A 16,208-nucleotide genomic window follows, 5' to 3' on the forward strand; every position below is an offset into this window, starting at 1 on the left:
TCACCTCTCAGCAGACCCTCAGCAACCAATGCGGAGGCGAGCCAGAAAGGATCGCTGCTTCTCTTTCTCAGAGGTCAGAGAGATGAAGGACATACCTAAGACGAGACAGGAAGTGACAAAGTCTAGACCAGAAATCAGATGTCTGGCCATTAGCTGGATGCAATCACGAAAGGATGTGGGCATTCATCAGAAAAAAATTCTTACATATACATGCAATGATGTTGAGAATACTTCAAAATAACGTGGGTAAGCAGGTACAAACATAAATAAAACAAGAATAGTCCTGCGTTCATCGTCGGAACTGAGTGATGGCACACAGGGCTTCACTGTATCCGTCTCTCCACTTTTCTGTTTGACTTTTTCCATAATAAAATGTTGTAAAAATACTTCAGTGCTCAACAATCATATAACTTGACTCCTTGACCCTCATGAATCTCAATCTAAAGAGAAAAATGAGTGTTGTGTGACAAGGTAGATGAGCTCAGCGCTCTGACAGTAGAGAAGAAATAGGATTTTAATAACGTATGGTTTTAAAACCTATTGTTCTGAGATCTGTACACAGAGTTCTTTTCTTCTTAAACTCAAGAAGTTTATTACAATCAGAAGTTTATTACAATCAGAAAATCTGCTCTTTAGCCTCACTCAAATGACAGAGCATAAAACTTATTTTATGTTACTGGGCACAGTACCTGCATCTCAGCTGCATGCATTTATGGTACTAAAACCTATGACACCACTGCAGGAGTGGTGATGGGGACATCCACTTGCTGTCCCTATCTATGCAGCATCTATGGGACCTTCCCCTGGCTGGAGGTCTACCAGTCAGGACTCCCACTGGCAATAAAGCAGTGCCCACTGCTTTATCACGGTAAAGTTCTGGATCATAATGGAAATCGTCATGAGAAACATAAACTACTATATATTTTGCTACTGATGCTGTTCATACACATTTCATCTTAATCACACCTACTGAAAACAGGTGGTCCATCTATCCTTGAGATGAGTGGCAGCTCTGACACCTTCTGTGGCGCTCTGGTCCCCATCCCTACCCATGCAGGAGCCCTCGCAGCGCTGATACAGGGGCTCTGCAGGGGACAGGAGAGAGGCTTCCTGGTCACCCCAGCCCTTGAAACCACAGCAGTTCTTCCTGATCCCTGTTGGGTAAGTTTCCTCCTGCTCAGATTGCACTGAGCGAAGTGAAAATGGACAAATCCGATGCCTACAGAGGCAGGCAGGAAGCACAGCTGCAGACAGCTGTGGGCACAGCAGGGAGCTGGCGGCACGCATTCTACCAAAGAAGGCAGCACTGCTCTGCTCCAGCCGAGTGCCCAAGTTTTGGGTGTTTACACAGAATCTCCTGGCGGTTGTTTTCTGTTTAACCTGGTAATTCTTAAAAATTACAAACACTATAGTGCAAACAAACAATGCCTGTAAGTTATATACCACTGACAGTTCACCGTCTCCCAATTCCGATGTGGGCAGGAAACCCGCTGTCATGAGACACAGTGATTAATGAGGTCACTCTGTTCCCTGACCCACCAGCTAAGCAGTTACTATTTCTCACACAGGCTGGACTGTGAGCAGCTCAAAGGAATGGACCATGTTACACTCATTCTTCTGAGAGACTGAACATACAAACGGCCAATGGGCTGCAGCCAATGGCCAGACCACGTATAAAAGCAGAACTCCAACCCAAAATCTACATCAACCTGCCTAGAAAGCCACCCCACCACCTCTAAGTCAGACCTGCAGGAAGCCAGGCCAGTCCCGTAGCAACCAGTCCAGAAGCCAAAACTAACCCACAATCATGGCCCAAAAGGACCAAGGCAGGATCAGTAACTGATACTACCCTAATTGATTTTATTTTATATTTTAGAGATGGGGTCTCGCTCTGTCATCTAGGCTGGAGAGCAGTGGTGCAATCATAGCTCACTACAGCCTCGAACTCCTGGGCTCAAGTGATCCCCCCACCTCAGTCTCCCCAGTAGCTGGGACTACAAGCACGAGCCACTATGCTCAGCTAACTTTGTTTTTTTCTGCAGACCCTGAGGTCTCGCAGTGTTGCCCAGGCTGGTCTCAAACTCCTAGCCTCAAGTGTTCCTCCCACCTCAGCCTCCCAAGTAGCTGGGACTACAGGCATGTACCACCATGCTTGCCAGCTTCCCTAATTTTTATCCCTGTTTCTAAGAGACAACAAACCAGAGAAAGCCACATATGTACTTCTAACCAATCACATAGGATGCCCCACTTCTGGTTAGCTGTCTCCACCTTGCCCTGGCCAGCAGCCTCCACTCAGGCACACCTGAAGCCTCCCCACTCCTCTGCCTACCTGCAGACTCTGCTAAACCCAAGTGGAGGCTGCCTCTCTTGCTGGAGCAAGCTCTAAATAAGCAGCTGCTGCCTGTTCTGCTGCCTGGTCTCCGTTTATGTTCACACTTTATCCGTGGAGGACTCAATTTGGTGCCCATTCTGGGCTAAGCAGGGGCTAAGAAGTGGCTGGTATGAAGGCGGCTGACTGGAGTCGCTCTGACAGGCGCACGCCCTTCCCTTTCCCCACTCACTACAGTCTGAAGCAGGCAACAGCCTCCAACATTCTCCCGGTGTCCCCTCTAGCCTTCTCCATCTGTCTGTCCTCCACATGCAGCTGAGTGGAGCCAGGTCCCAGCACTCAGCCTGGAAGATGTCTGGGGCTCCATCCCCTGACCTATGTTGCCACCTGCCTTTCTGTTCGCCACTCCCCCACACCAAGCTCCTCCCCATCTCAGCCCCTTCACTCATGCTGCCTTCCCCTTGGAAAGCGTCTCCTGCATATCTCTGCAGGGCTGCCCCTCATCACCCGAGCATCGCCACATATGGCAGCTCCACAGAAAGGTCTGAACAGAGGCCCTGGCCAAAGCCACACCCCAGGCCCGCTCTACCGAGGGACTCAATGCTTCCTTCCAGCACTTAGCACCCCAAACTACCACACTGTCTGCCTCCAAGTTGCGGTCTTTCTCTTTCTAAGCAGAATGCCAGCTCCCTGAAGGCTGGGATCTGCTCATCCTATTCACCACAGCAGCCCAACATTCAGCTGACACTCAAGACGTATCCGTCAACGAACCGAAGAAGATGTGTGGTACAAGTGGTAACCATGCTTTGTGAATTTTCTAGGAAAACCCCAAGAGAATTCAGCCCTGTGGTCTATACAATAATTCCTATCACACTATCATACCAGCACCATGGGTCTTCTGACAGTCACCCCCCACCACTCACCCCCAGCAATTGGGATTAGATGGCAAGTTAAGGGGCAGAAAAGGAAGGAAGAGGCAGTGGTGAGCATGAAGTGAACGTGTGCCCACAAGCACTCTGTGCCAGGCGCTGAACATACATTCCCTTGCTTAATCCTCAAGACTCTTCCATGAAATGAATGTGATGTCCCTTATAACACAGAAAGCTGAGACTCAGAAAAGTAAAAGAACTTTCCCCAGACCCTGGAAGAAACAGGACTTGAATTCATGCCTTTGAAAAATGGCTTCCCTGTTCCAGCCAGCGGGGTCTGTGGTAATCCCACTGAATCCATTCCCAGTACTTCCACGCATCAGCACATAACCTCTCTCATGTCTGGGATCCAGTTCAAAATGCATTCCCAAACACATGATGTGTGCGCTTAGAGGAGCGTGAAGCGCACAGAAATCCTGGCTCAGCAACTCCATGCTAGCCTGAAAGGGCTGCGGTGGAGCCGTCCAGCCTGGACTCCCAGGCTGCAGACATGAAGAATGGGCAGGACTTGGACACATCTAGGCCAGCAAGGGCCAGAGACACAAAAGCAACATCAATTTCCTTGTGGTTACAGAGCTTCTTGAACCCAAAGATTCCTGTCTAAGCACTTAATAACTGCCGGCTGTCAATTCTGTATGTTGAGAAATTCATCGAGTCACACGTTAGATGTTACTTTTCATACTCATTTTTTGCCACTTTTCAGTTATGATCCCAGACTTTATCTCCCTTGATTAACTGAAAGGCAGACCGGCTCTGACAGTGGTATGCTGATTAACTGTTCATCATTGCCAAAGGGGAGATCTATAAATCAAATCACTAAAAACAGAAGGAAAATGTACTTGGAGCCAGCTTCTAATTATGACTGAGTCTTCCTTGGAAAGAGAAGGTGCTTACAAATAGGACTACAGACAGGATGGAATACTAAACCAAAATGTCAACATCGCTGATTCACCATCAACGCACGTAGCCTGATGATGTACAGGAGTCCAGCGTGAGATGACGAAGCAGATACAGGCATGTCAATCAGCACGCTGGGAACAAACCCGGCATGAAGGCAGATAAGAGAGTTGACAAAAACAGAAAATCTTTATCAAACCCCAACGTGACCATGATACTTGACTCACTCATCTAGTTTTGACACATGTATTTCAGCGACCTGGTTTTTGCCCAAACGTCAAATTATTTACTCTGCTCACTGAAGTATTTCTAAATCTAAATTTTTAAATCTAAAACTTCAGACATTTTTACCTAACTTGTCCTTAAAACAGTAGATAATTTAAAACCTCATAAAAATTAACATTAAACATAATAATACAGTGTAATTAGTTCTAAAATGTTAGTGCTGGAGAGTATAGAACTGTACCTCATAGCAGTCTGGCAACCATAAAATAAGAATGAATCCAGGGAAGTATTTTAAAACTAATAGGTAAAAATGGGATGAAGAATGGGATTATTTTTTGAAACAGGGTCTTGCTCTGTCACCCAGCTGGAGTGCACTGGCATGATCTTGGCTCACTGCCACCTCTGCCTTCCAGGCTCAAGGGATCCTCCCACCTCAGCCTCTGAGTACCTGTGATTACAGGCTCACGCCACCAGGCCCGACTAATTTTTTTATTTTATGTAGATACAGTGTTTCGCCATGTTGCCCAGGTTTGTCTCAAACTCCTGAGCTTGAGTGATCCACCTGCTGCAGCCTCCCAAACTGCTGGGATTACAGGCATCAGCTACTGCACCGGGCCAAGAATGAGGTTTTACCTTGTCTCTAAGTACCTCCCTGCAATATACTTATTAATCACACAGAAAAAGAGTAATTGTACACTGGAGAAACCTGGCTGACCCCATCAACACCGTAGCCGACCTGGTAGGATGCAGAGAGAACACAACACCGCTTCCATATTATATCTGCAAAATTAAAACTCCTAGATCTAATTAGGAGGAAGCTCCAGACAAACCTAAGCTGAGGAACATTCTACAAATAGCACATGTGGCTACTGAGCACTTAAAATGGGGCCAGTCTAAACTAAGTGTAAAATACATATTGGATTGTAAAGACATATTTCCATCACCCCCAATATGGTTTGGCTGTGTCCACCCAAATCTCATCTTGAATTGTAGTTCCCATAATCCAAGCATGTCATGGGAGGGGCGTGGTGGGAGGGAATTGAATCATGGGGGCAGTTACCCTCATGCTATTCTTGTGACAGTGAGTGAGTTCTCAAGAGATCTGACAGTTTTATAAGGGTCTTTTCCCCTTTTGCTCAGCACTTCTCCTTCCTGCCTGCCACCATGCGGAGAAGGATGTGTTTGCTTCCCCTTCCGCCACGACTGTAAGTTTCCTGAGGCCTCCCCAGCCATGCTGAATGGTGAGTCAATTAAACTTCTTCCCTTTATAAATTACCCAGTTTTGGGTATGTCTTTATTAGCAGCACGAGAACGGACTAATACAGTCACCAAGTTTCCTCGTGCCTCTTTGTAATCCCTCTCACCTACCCATCCTATCCCTCCTCTATGCCATCCCCATGCAACCACTGAACCATCCTGTCATTACAGTCAGGTACGCATTGTCTAGAATTTCACATAAATGGCTTCATATGGCCGGGCACAGTGGCTCACACCTGTAATCCCAGCACTTTGGGAGGCCGAGGCGGGCAGATCACGAGGTGAGGGGATCAAGATCATCCTGGCTAACACAGTGAAACCCCATCTCTACTAGAAATACAAAAAAATTAGCCGGGCATGGTGGCACACACCTGTAGTCCCAGCTACTCAGGAGGCTGAGGGAGGAGAATCGCTTGAACCTGGGAGGTGGAGGCTGCAGTGAGCGGAGATTGCGCCATTGCAATCCAGCCCGGGCGACAGAGCAAGACTCTGTCTCAAAAAAAAAACAAAAAACAAAAAACAAAACAAAGCAAAATTGCTTCATACTCTTTCACCTCACTTCTTCCACTCAGCAAAATCATTCTGATTCATTCATATTCTAGCATGTAGGAAGAGCTCACTTACTTTTGTTGCTAAGTAGTATGGATTTATCACAGTCTGTTCATCTGTTCAACTGCAAATGGACAATTAGGTGTTCACATTTGGGGCCATTACAAATAAAGATGCTCTATCTCTGCACAAGCCTTTGTGCGGGCGTATAGCTTCATATCTCTTGAATAAATGCCTAAGAGAGGAATGGCTGAATCATAGGAAATTGCCACACTGTTTTCCTAAATGGCTGTCCCATTTTACGTTCCCAACAGTAGTATATTAGAGTTCCAGTTCCTCCATGTTCTCACCAATACTTGCCTTGCAGAGTCTTCTTCATTTTAGCCATTTTAATACACATGCAGTGGTAGCTCACTGCGGTTTTAGTTTGCTTTTTTTTTTTTTTTTTTTTGAGACAGAGTGTTGCTCTCTCCCCAGGCTGGAGTGCAGTGGCGTGATCTCAGCTCACTGTAACCTCCGCCTCCCGGGTTCAAGCAATTCTCCTGCCTCAGCCTCCCAAGTAGCTGGGACTACAGGCACCCGCCACCAAGCCTGGCTAATTTTTGTATTTTTAGTAGACACAGGGTTTCACCCTGTTGGTCAGGATGATCTCAATCTCCTGACCTCGTGATCCACCCACCTCGGCCTCCCAAACTGCTGGGATTACAGGTGTGAGCCACCATGCCTGGCCTGCATTTTGTAAATGTCTAATGATGTTGAGCATCTTTTCGTGTGCCCATCTGCCATCTGTACAACCTATTTGCAGTGTTCAAATATTTTGCACACTTCTTACTGGGTTGTATGTTTTTCCTTTTCCTTTTCTTTTTTTGAGACAGGATCTCCCTCTGTCACCCAAGCTGAAGTGCAGTGGCATAATCTCAGCTCAGTCCAACCTCTGCCTCCCAGGCTCAAGCAACCCTCCCACATCAGCCTCCCAAGTAGCTGAAACTACAGGTGCATGCCACCATGCCTGACTAATTTTTGTATTTTTTTGTAGAGACGGAGTTTTGTCATGTTGCCCAGGCTGGCCTCAAACTCCTGAGCTCAAGCAATCCACCCGCTTCAGCCTCCCAGAGTGCTGGGATTACAGGTGTGAGCCACCACGCCCAGCTGGGTTGAATGTTTTCTTATTTTTGAGCTTTGAGAATTCTCTATATATTCTGAATACAAGTCATTCATTAAATATATTATTTGCAAATATTTTCTCTTAGTATTTTGCTTGTCTTTTCAGTCTCTAAAGAGTATTTTTTAATGTAAATTTTTAATTGTGAAGTTCAATTTATCGATTCATTCTCTTATGGAGCATGCTTTTGGAGCCAAGAAATCTTGGACTAATCATAGGTCACAGAGGTTTTCTCCTATGTTTTCTTCTGGAAGTTTTATAGTTTCAGGTTTTACATTTAGATCTATGACTCATTTTGAGATAATTTTTGTATTTGGTGCAAAGTATGGCTTGCAGTTCATTTTTTGATTATGGATATCCAATTATTCCAGCACTCATTTTGGAAAAGACTATTTCCACTAAATTACCTTTGCACTTCTGTCAAAAATCAGCTGTCCACCTATGTGTGGGTCTGTATCTAGCTCTCTTATTTTTTTCCCTTCATCTGTTTGTCCATCATGACATGACTACCACACTGTCTTGATAGGACAGCCATACAGTAAGTCTTGAAATCAGGCAGGGTTCCTCAAGTTTGTCTTTTTCAAAATAGTTTTGGCTCTTCTAGGTCCTTTACATTTCCATGTGAATTTCAGAATCAGCTTGTTAATTTTTATAAAAAGCCTTGCTGGGATCTAACTGGGATTTCTTTGAACCCATAGATCAATTTGGGGAGAATTGATACCTTAACAATACTGAATTTCCCAGCCCATGAACATGCTATGTCTTTCCACTTATTTAAATCTCCTTTGACTTCTCTCAACAATGTTTTGTAGTTTTCAGTGTACGGGTCTAACACATTTTTGCCAGATCTATTCCTAAGCATTTCTTATTTTTAATGTCATTATAAATGGTGCTATTTTTACATTGCCATTTCTGATTATCCATTGCCAGCATATAGAGAAACAACTGGTATTTGGATATTGATTTTGTATCCTACAACTTTACTAAACTCACTTATTAGTTCCAGAAGATTTTTTGTAGATTCCATCAGATTTTCTACACAGATGATCATGTTGTCTGTGAACTGACAGTTTTATTGTGTCGTCCTTTCCAATCCAGCTACCTTTTGTTTCTTTTTCTCGCCTCAGTACACTAGCTAGAACAAAAGTGGTGAGAACAGACACTCTTGTCTTTCTCCTGAGATTAGGGAAAAATATTCAGTCTTTCACCATTAAGAGTGATGTTAGCTGTAGGTTTTACAGAGATCCCCTTTATCAGGTTAAGGAAGTTCCCTTCTTTTCTCACTTTGCTGAGGGTATTGTTTTTGTTTTTGTTTTTTAATCAGGAATAGCTGTTGGATTTTTTTTTTTTTTTTTTAACTCTGTGTAGAGGGCCAGGCGCGGTGGCTCATGCCTGTAATCCCAGCACTTTGGGAAGCCAAGCCAGGGAGATAACTTGAGGCCAGGAGTTCAAGACCAGCCTGGCCAACATGGTGAAACCCCACCTCTACTAAAAATAATAAAAATTCGTCGGGCGTGGTGGCATGTGCCTGTAATCCCAGCTACTCGGGAGGCGGAGGCAGGAGAACTGCTTAAACCCAGGAGGTGGAGGTTGTAGCGAGCTGAGATGGCACCACTGCACTCCAGCCTGGGAGGCTTTTTTGAGACTCTGTCTCAAAAATAAAATAAAATAATAAAATAAATGAAATTTATTTAATTTTAATTTTTTTTTTTTGAGATGGAGTTTTGCTCTTGTTGCCCAGGCTGGGGTGCAATGCACGATACCAGCTCACTGCAACCTCTGCCTCCCGGGTTCATGCAATTCTCCTGCCTCAGCCTCCCGAGCGGCTGGGATTATGGGCATGCACCACCGCGCCCAGCTAATTTTGTATTTTTAGTAGAGACGGGGTTTCTCCATGTTGGTCAGGCTGGTCTCGAACTCCCGACCTCAGGTGATCTGCCCACCTCAGCCTCCCAAAGTGCTGGGATTACAGGCGTGAGCTACCACGCCCAGCCTTAATTTTAATTATTTAAAATATATATATATAAATAAAAATAAAACTCTGTAGAGTTCAGACTCCTCACTTGTGTTCTAAGTCTATTTATCCTATTTATCCCCTGCTACTTAGGATCCCTTAGCTTCCTATAAAAAACTTTCTGCTACATCACACCAGGGCAGACATGAGATTTTGTCAAATACTTTTTCTGTACCTATTGAGATAAACACAAGATTTTTCTTTTTTAGCTTAATATGGTGAATTACACTGATTTTCAAATATTAATACTAAATCAACCCTGCAAAATCAGGATAAACCCTACTTGGTTATGTCGTACCATCCTTTGTAAACACTGTTAGATTAGATTTGCCACAATTGGGTTTAGCACATTAACATCTACGCTCATGAGGAGTCTTGTTTGGGGTTTTCTTTCCTCGCAATGTCTTTGTCTGGTTATGGTATCAGAATCATGCAGGTCTCATAGAATTAGTTGTAACATATTCTCTTCAATTTTACAGAAGAGTTTGGGTAGAAATGGTGTGAGTTCTTCCTCAAATGTTTGGGCCGGGCACTATTCCCAGCTCTGTGAATAGCTGGCATTGCTTTCTCTAATCCTTCAACTAGTTCTCTCCCTGGCCTTAAGAAGTTTTCTTGCTCATCAGTTCTCAGCGGGATCCTTGAGTGGAGGGGCACTTTGGACATCTCAAGTTTTCTCTCTGTGCACCTCTCGTCCACCTTATACTCCATTGTAAGTACTCCGTCCTGCAACCTCTACCTGCCTTAGTCTCCCTGAACTCTCATCTCCATCTCCTCAACGCAGGGAGGCTGCCTATCTCTGCCTGGGTTTCCCCTGTGCCATGGCCTAGAAACTTTCTAAAGGCACTGAGCTGGGGCAGTTGTACTGCTCACTCCCACTATCACTTGTGGCAGAAGAAAGTTACTTGGTCTTTCCCCCAGGTTCCTGGTACAGAACTTCTAAAACTCTTAGAATTCCCTGAGTCATACAGGTGATACAAGCATCTTTTGCTCTAATGAGGCAACTCTTGGCAGGCCCCTACGATGGGGGCTGGTCACCAGAATGACCAAGCCTCAATAAAAAACATGGAACTTTCAGCCACTCCCCAATATCTGAGGAGAAAAAAGGGACTGGAGATGGAAGCACTCGTCAACGGCCAGTGACTGATCAATCATGCCTGTGTAAAGAAACCTCCATAGAAACCCAGGAATGGCCAGGCACGGTGGCTAAATAAATATTTCAAATCATTTCTAATGGTGGATTCACAATTTTGTGGGATTATTTTTCTTAGAGTGTGCCAAATTCAATAATCAACAGGCCCTATAAAACCTGAAACTGGGCTGGGTGCAGTGGCTCACGCCTGAATCCCAACATTTTGGAAGGCTGACGCAGGATGATCACTTGAGCCTAGGTGTTCGAGACCAGCCTAGGCAACAGAAGAAGACCCCCGTCTCTACAAATAATTTAAAACTTAGCTGGGCGCGGTGGCTCATGCCTGCAATCCCAGCACTTGGGGAGGCGGAGGCAGGCGGATCACCTGAGGTCAGAAGTTCGAGACCAGCCTGGCCAACATGGTGAAATCCCATCTCTACTAAAACTACTAAAATTAGCCGGGTGTGGTGGCTCACGCCTGTAGTCCCAGCTACTCAGGCGGCTGAGGCAGGAGAATCACTTGAACCTGGGAGGCGGAGGTTGCAGTGAGCCGAGATCTTGCCATTGCACTCCAGCCTGGGCGACAAGAGCGAAACTCTGTCTCAAAAGAAATAAAAATAAAAATAAAAAAGAAACCCTTGAACGACAGGATTTGAAGAGCTTCAGGTTATTAAACACACAGAGGCGTTGAGACGGTGGTGCAAGTAGAGAGGGCACGGAAACTCCATGCCACCCCCACTTCCCACAGCTGGCCCTGTGATCTCTATGTGGCTGTTCCTGAGTTGTAGCCTTTATAAAAAAACCACGTAAGTCAAAATGTAAGTTAAGTGTTTTCCTGCGTTCTATGAATCATTCTAGAAAATTATCAAATCCAAAGAGGGAGTTATGGGAACCACTGATGTATAGCCATTGGTCAGAAACACAGGTAGCCCAGGACTTACAACTGGTGTCTTAAGTTGGGTCAGTCTTGTGACACTGAGCCCTTTAACTTGTAGGATTTGATGCTAACTCCAGGCAGATAGTGTCAGAATTAAACTGAATTATGGAATGCCCAGTTGTTATCTAGAGAACTGGAGAAGTAGTGTTAGAAAAGATACCACATCAAGTGTCAAGAGAAAAAGAAACCCTCATTGCCCATCTCTCGAAAGATCACTGGCCTTGACTGACGAATGTCCAGTATTTTATACTTTGTCCATTTTTGAATTGTTTCAGGCAAGAAGGTGTACTGAGCCCTGTCGCTCCATACTGGCCAAAAGTGGAAAACCTCAAACCCAAGCCTTCTCCACCACCCCCGAGGCCTCCTGTGCCTACTTCTATCAAGGAGGCCTATATTGGAATCATCTGACCCCTTGTCTGTATGACTCATGAGAGCCATGGTAAAATAAAAATTTAATCTCTGAGTCACCAGTCCCTAGCACAGAGGCCTGGCTCACTTGAGATTCTAGGGAAGCTTTGCTGGTTGAATAAACGTATGTGTGGATGCAAGTCCTGGCTCAAAAATCTAAGGTCCTCTAAGAACACAGGTCCCTAGCGCCATTCCGAAAGGCTCGACCCAAGGCCGGTACTGAACTTGAGAACAAAATCTAAACTCTTCACTAGCCAGGAGAATTGGGGACTTTGTTTCCCCTTAACGACAGTAAGAAGAGAACCCAAACCAAAGCCTAGAATAAGAAGTGATTTGATAAACTGGACAAACACCCTGGGAAATGGCAATTAGAATAACTTGCAATTTCAATCACTCCTTTGTTTCATAATTTTCCTAGAAGCTAAATATTTTTCTATTTGGTACAAGGGGATTTTCCTGGCCATCTCTTCAAAAGATAGGAAATTAATAATATTGGGTCTTGCGAGTATTCACTTAAGTTTAGATAATTTCTGTCATTTCCTGTTTAAAATCTCCCTAATAACAAGAACATGCAGTAACAAGTTTTTTGGCATTTTTCTTAAATGAGGATAGGACAAAATAGATCGTTCTACCCTGTTCACCCTGGCCATAACCATATCTAGGTGCAAAGAAATGGTACACAGTGTGAAGAATAAATCAATTCCTAGACACATTCTACAGGACTTTCCTAAATTAGATCATAACAATTTTAAAGGTCAAATAAAGGCAAAAACACTTTCAGTCTTAGTACCAAGGCATCATGTGGCTCCTTGCAGTGAGCTGTGAAACTTCCCCACCAACATGAAAGCTTACAGTCAAGACTCACAGGAGAAAAAAAGAGAAAAGGACTAAAATGTCATGTAAATAAGAGATTCAGGATTAACACAAGCATTCTTTTATTTTTTTGAGATGGGGGTTCACTGTGTTGCCCAGGCTGGAGTGCAGTGGTGCAATCTCAGCTCACTGCAACCCCCACCTCCCCTGCTCAAGCGATCCTCCTGCCTCAGCTTCCTGGGTAGCTAGGACCATAGGTGTGTGCCAGCACACCTGGCTAATTTTTTGTACTTTTGGTAGAGACTGGGTTTCACCATGTTGCTCAGGCTGAAGACAAGCGTTCTTATGCCCATTTCTGGAGGATATTGAGGGGTAGGTTTAAAGTCCGACCATGCTTTTTTTTTTTTTTTTTTTTTTTTTTTTTTTTTTTTGATACATGGTCTCGCTCTGTCACCCAAGCTGGAGTGCAGAGGCAGGATCTCAGCTCACTGCAGCATCTGCCTCCCAGGTTCAAGCAATTATCCTGCCTCAGCCTCCCAAGTAGCTGGGACTACAGGCATGCACCACCACACCCGGCTAATTTTTGTATTTTTAGTAGAGATGGAGTTTCACCATGTTGACCAGGCTGGTCTTGAACTCCTGACCTCAGGTGACCCACCCTCCTCAGCCTCCCAAAGTGCTGGGATTACAGGTGTGAGCCACCACACCCAGCCGCTACTATGCTTTTTAAAGAGCAAGAGAAACTAGCTTAACAGGTATAACATCCCCTTTCAATACAAAAGTCTCTCACCAAAGATCCTTCTCTGCTGGTACAACTGCAGCGCATCTACTTTCACCACAGGGATGGTTCTCAAACCTAAAACTGTCTCTCTAACTCTCTGCTTTGAATACTTCAAGAGGTCCACATCGTCCGCAGAAGTAAAAAGCCATTACTATGGTGTATAGGGTTCTTCATGATCTGCAAACCTACACACGAAAAGAATGTATTCTCTTCCCATACATCATATATTCTTGTCTAGGGATTCCCAGGGTAGGTTATCAGTAGGTCAATTAGGTTTGGATACACAGAATTAAACACAGTTCAACAGGCTAACTTGTTCCTGGCATTACTGAGCTCCCAGAATTCCCCATGGAACACCTCCACGGACCAGTGCTCTGGAGAACGCAGATACTACTCTCCAGACACTTCAAACTGCTTCTTCTCTGTCTAACACGCCACCTTCTTTTATTCCTCCTTCCTTTGCACACCTTGAAAGAATATTTGTTTCTGTTCTGTCTCCCCCTTCTTATTCCCATTCACTGCTCACCTCTCTGGGGTCAGGCTTTGAACTCTAACATGCTGCAGAAACTGCAGTGTTCCAAATGTGACACCTACCTTTTCTCGTATCCCTTCACATTTTGAAAAGTATAAAATGATGTTCATCACTTTTGAATGCATTTGCATGCAAAGGCATAAAAGTGGCTGGGAAGAAGATGTAATGCACTCATGAAGTGTTTGCCTTTGGGGACAGGAGGGACACCTTTTCTGGTGTCCCTTCGCCCTTTCACAGCTCACTGCAAGGAGCTGCAGGATGCCTGTGGACTAAGAATGAAAGCATCTTTTTGCCTTTTTTTTGTGTCCCTTCACCTGTGTACTTGCTCCCTGTGTACCTGTACACGCCCTTTCTCATACCTCTTGGCTTGGCTCACTTCTATGTCATTTTTTATCTTTTTCTTTTGAAAATTAAAAATACAGAGAGAAAGGCAGAATAAGGCAGAATAAAAACCAAACGCCTGCATTCCCATTCATCAGAGGTGACAACCAGTAGACTACACTAATTAATGTCATGTTGTTAGGCTAATAATGTCACGTTGGCTTCAAGACTTTTCTTTTTAATAAAAGAACATAACAGGATAAAAGTGAAGGGTCCTGTGATCTCTGCTGACAGCCCACTCCCACTCTGCTTCTCCTCACAAGCACCTCACAAGTGTCCTGCGTCTTCTTCTGGTCTGCTTTTATACCTTTACATGCAAATGCATTCATAATCAATGAAAACCATTTTGTACTTCACAAAAAAACAACATAATCGCATCATACAATAACTCATCACCTTTGTCACTGCATAAAATCTGATCAGTAAGATCTACCCATACTGGCACACAACTCAACAATATCTGCCAATGCTAATTTGACTGATCTATCAACACTGATTCTACTGTTTCTTCCACCATCTCCAGTTACTTAGAACTTAGCACCAGGCCCTGTCTCCAAGGGCTTCTTATTTGCCCCTCCCAGTGGCCCCGTAAGATGCCCCAAATGCCTTCAGCTGACACAGGGCAGGGACACACTCTCCAGGTCCGGCCCAGTCTAAGGCTGTGCCCTTAAGTGTTGTGCTAAGCTCCCCCATTTTTTTGTTTTATAATTTATTTTCTTTTTTTCAAATAAAAAAATAGAGAGGGTCTTGCTACATTGCCCAGGCTGTCCCAAACTCCTGGCCTCAAGCTATCCTCCCACCTTGATTCCCAGAGTGCAGGGATAACAGCGTGAGCCACCGCACCCAGCCAAGCTGCCCTGTGTCCATCAATACCCCACTAGGCACTGTCTCTGTGCCACTGTCTTGTACATATCATGTCTCTCAATTCCCTGAACCATGCACTTACTTATGTGTTAAGTACAATTACTATCCTCACTTTACAGATACAGAAACTGAGGCTGGGGCAGGTCCTGGAGACTTGGTGTGAACCACAACTATACAGCTTTAGACTCTAAGTTTTTATCCACAGGGCTAAATGTCAGGTTTACTTGGAAAAAAAATAAAAGTGGAAGATGAAACTAGAAAGATGGGCCCGTGTAAGATTGTGAAGAGGCTTGAATGCTCAGCTCAGGAGTACCGGTTAACAAGTTACATGGTATTGTACCTATGTCACTGGTCCCTGATCAACACAGCACCAGAGCGCCCTGGGAACAGGGAAACGGTACTCACGGTCATGGACTTTGTAGCAGTGCCTCTGCAAGCGCTTCACGTCCCATTCCTCTAGCACGCCATGGGTCATCAGCAACTGGAGGAAGCGCCGGTGGACATCAGTCATGACGCCCATTCTCCTTGTGCTGCCCTGCATGTGGTAACGAACTGAAAAGGAAGTAAATGACACTAGTCATCCCCAAGCACATCAGAAGCAACATCCTGGGTCTTGTACTAATTTACATTAACAAATATAAATTTGCTATCATTTTTAAAAGTCATTCTTCATGCTGATTACTACAAAGGTGAGAAGAACATGAGTCACAGCATCAGGACTGGGCAGTGGTAAGAGGTGTGGATTCTGGAGCTAGAATGCCGGGATTCAGGGCCTGGCTCTCCCACTTACTAGGCGTGTGAGATTGAGCAACTTAGTCCCCACAGGCTTCGGTTTCTGATCTGTAAAGTGGGACTAATGAGAGAAACGTCCTCTGCAGAACTGCTACGAAGATTAGATGGGTTAATACATGTAATAGCCTGGTACACAGTAAGCACTAAATAAGTCTGAGCTATTTTTACTATCAGGCAATTCTGGGTCTAACCCTTGGCTGAGCCTTTTT

At 44.7% G+C, this 16,208-nt stretch overlaps 1 protein-coding gene across 3 annotated transcripts in view; it reads right to left on the bottom strand.

Moving 5' to 3' along the window:
- Nucleotides 1–16,208, bottom strand: part of LOC101123970 (non-structural maintenance of chromosomes element 1 homolog) — a 43,795-nt gene that overhangs the window by 16,692 nt on the left and 10,895 nt on the right. For all 3 annotated transcript variants that reach the window (XM_004057388.4, XM_055365553.2, XM_019012017.3), the window contains exon 2: nucleotides 15,613–15,759. In XM_004057388.4, the coding sequence (XP_004057436.3) occupies nucleotides 15,613–15,759 (147 nt within the window). The remainder of the gene's footprint in view (nucleotides 1–15,612; nucleotides 15,760–16,208) is intronic.

This window comes from Gorilla gorilla, chromosome 18, assembly GCF_029281585.2.
Source record: "Gorilla gorilla gorilla isolate KB3781 chromosome 18, NHGRI_mGorGor1-v2.1_pri, whole genome shotgun sequence".
In the NCBI taxonomy this organism is placed as follows: domain Eukaryota; kingdom Metazoa; phylum Chordata; class Mammalia; order Primates; family Hominidae; genus Gorilla; species Gorilla gorilla.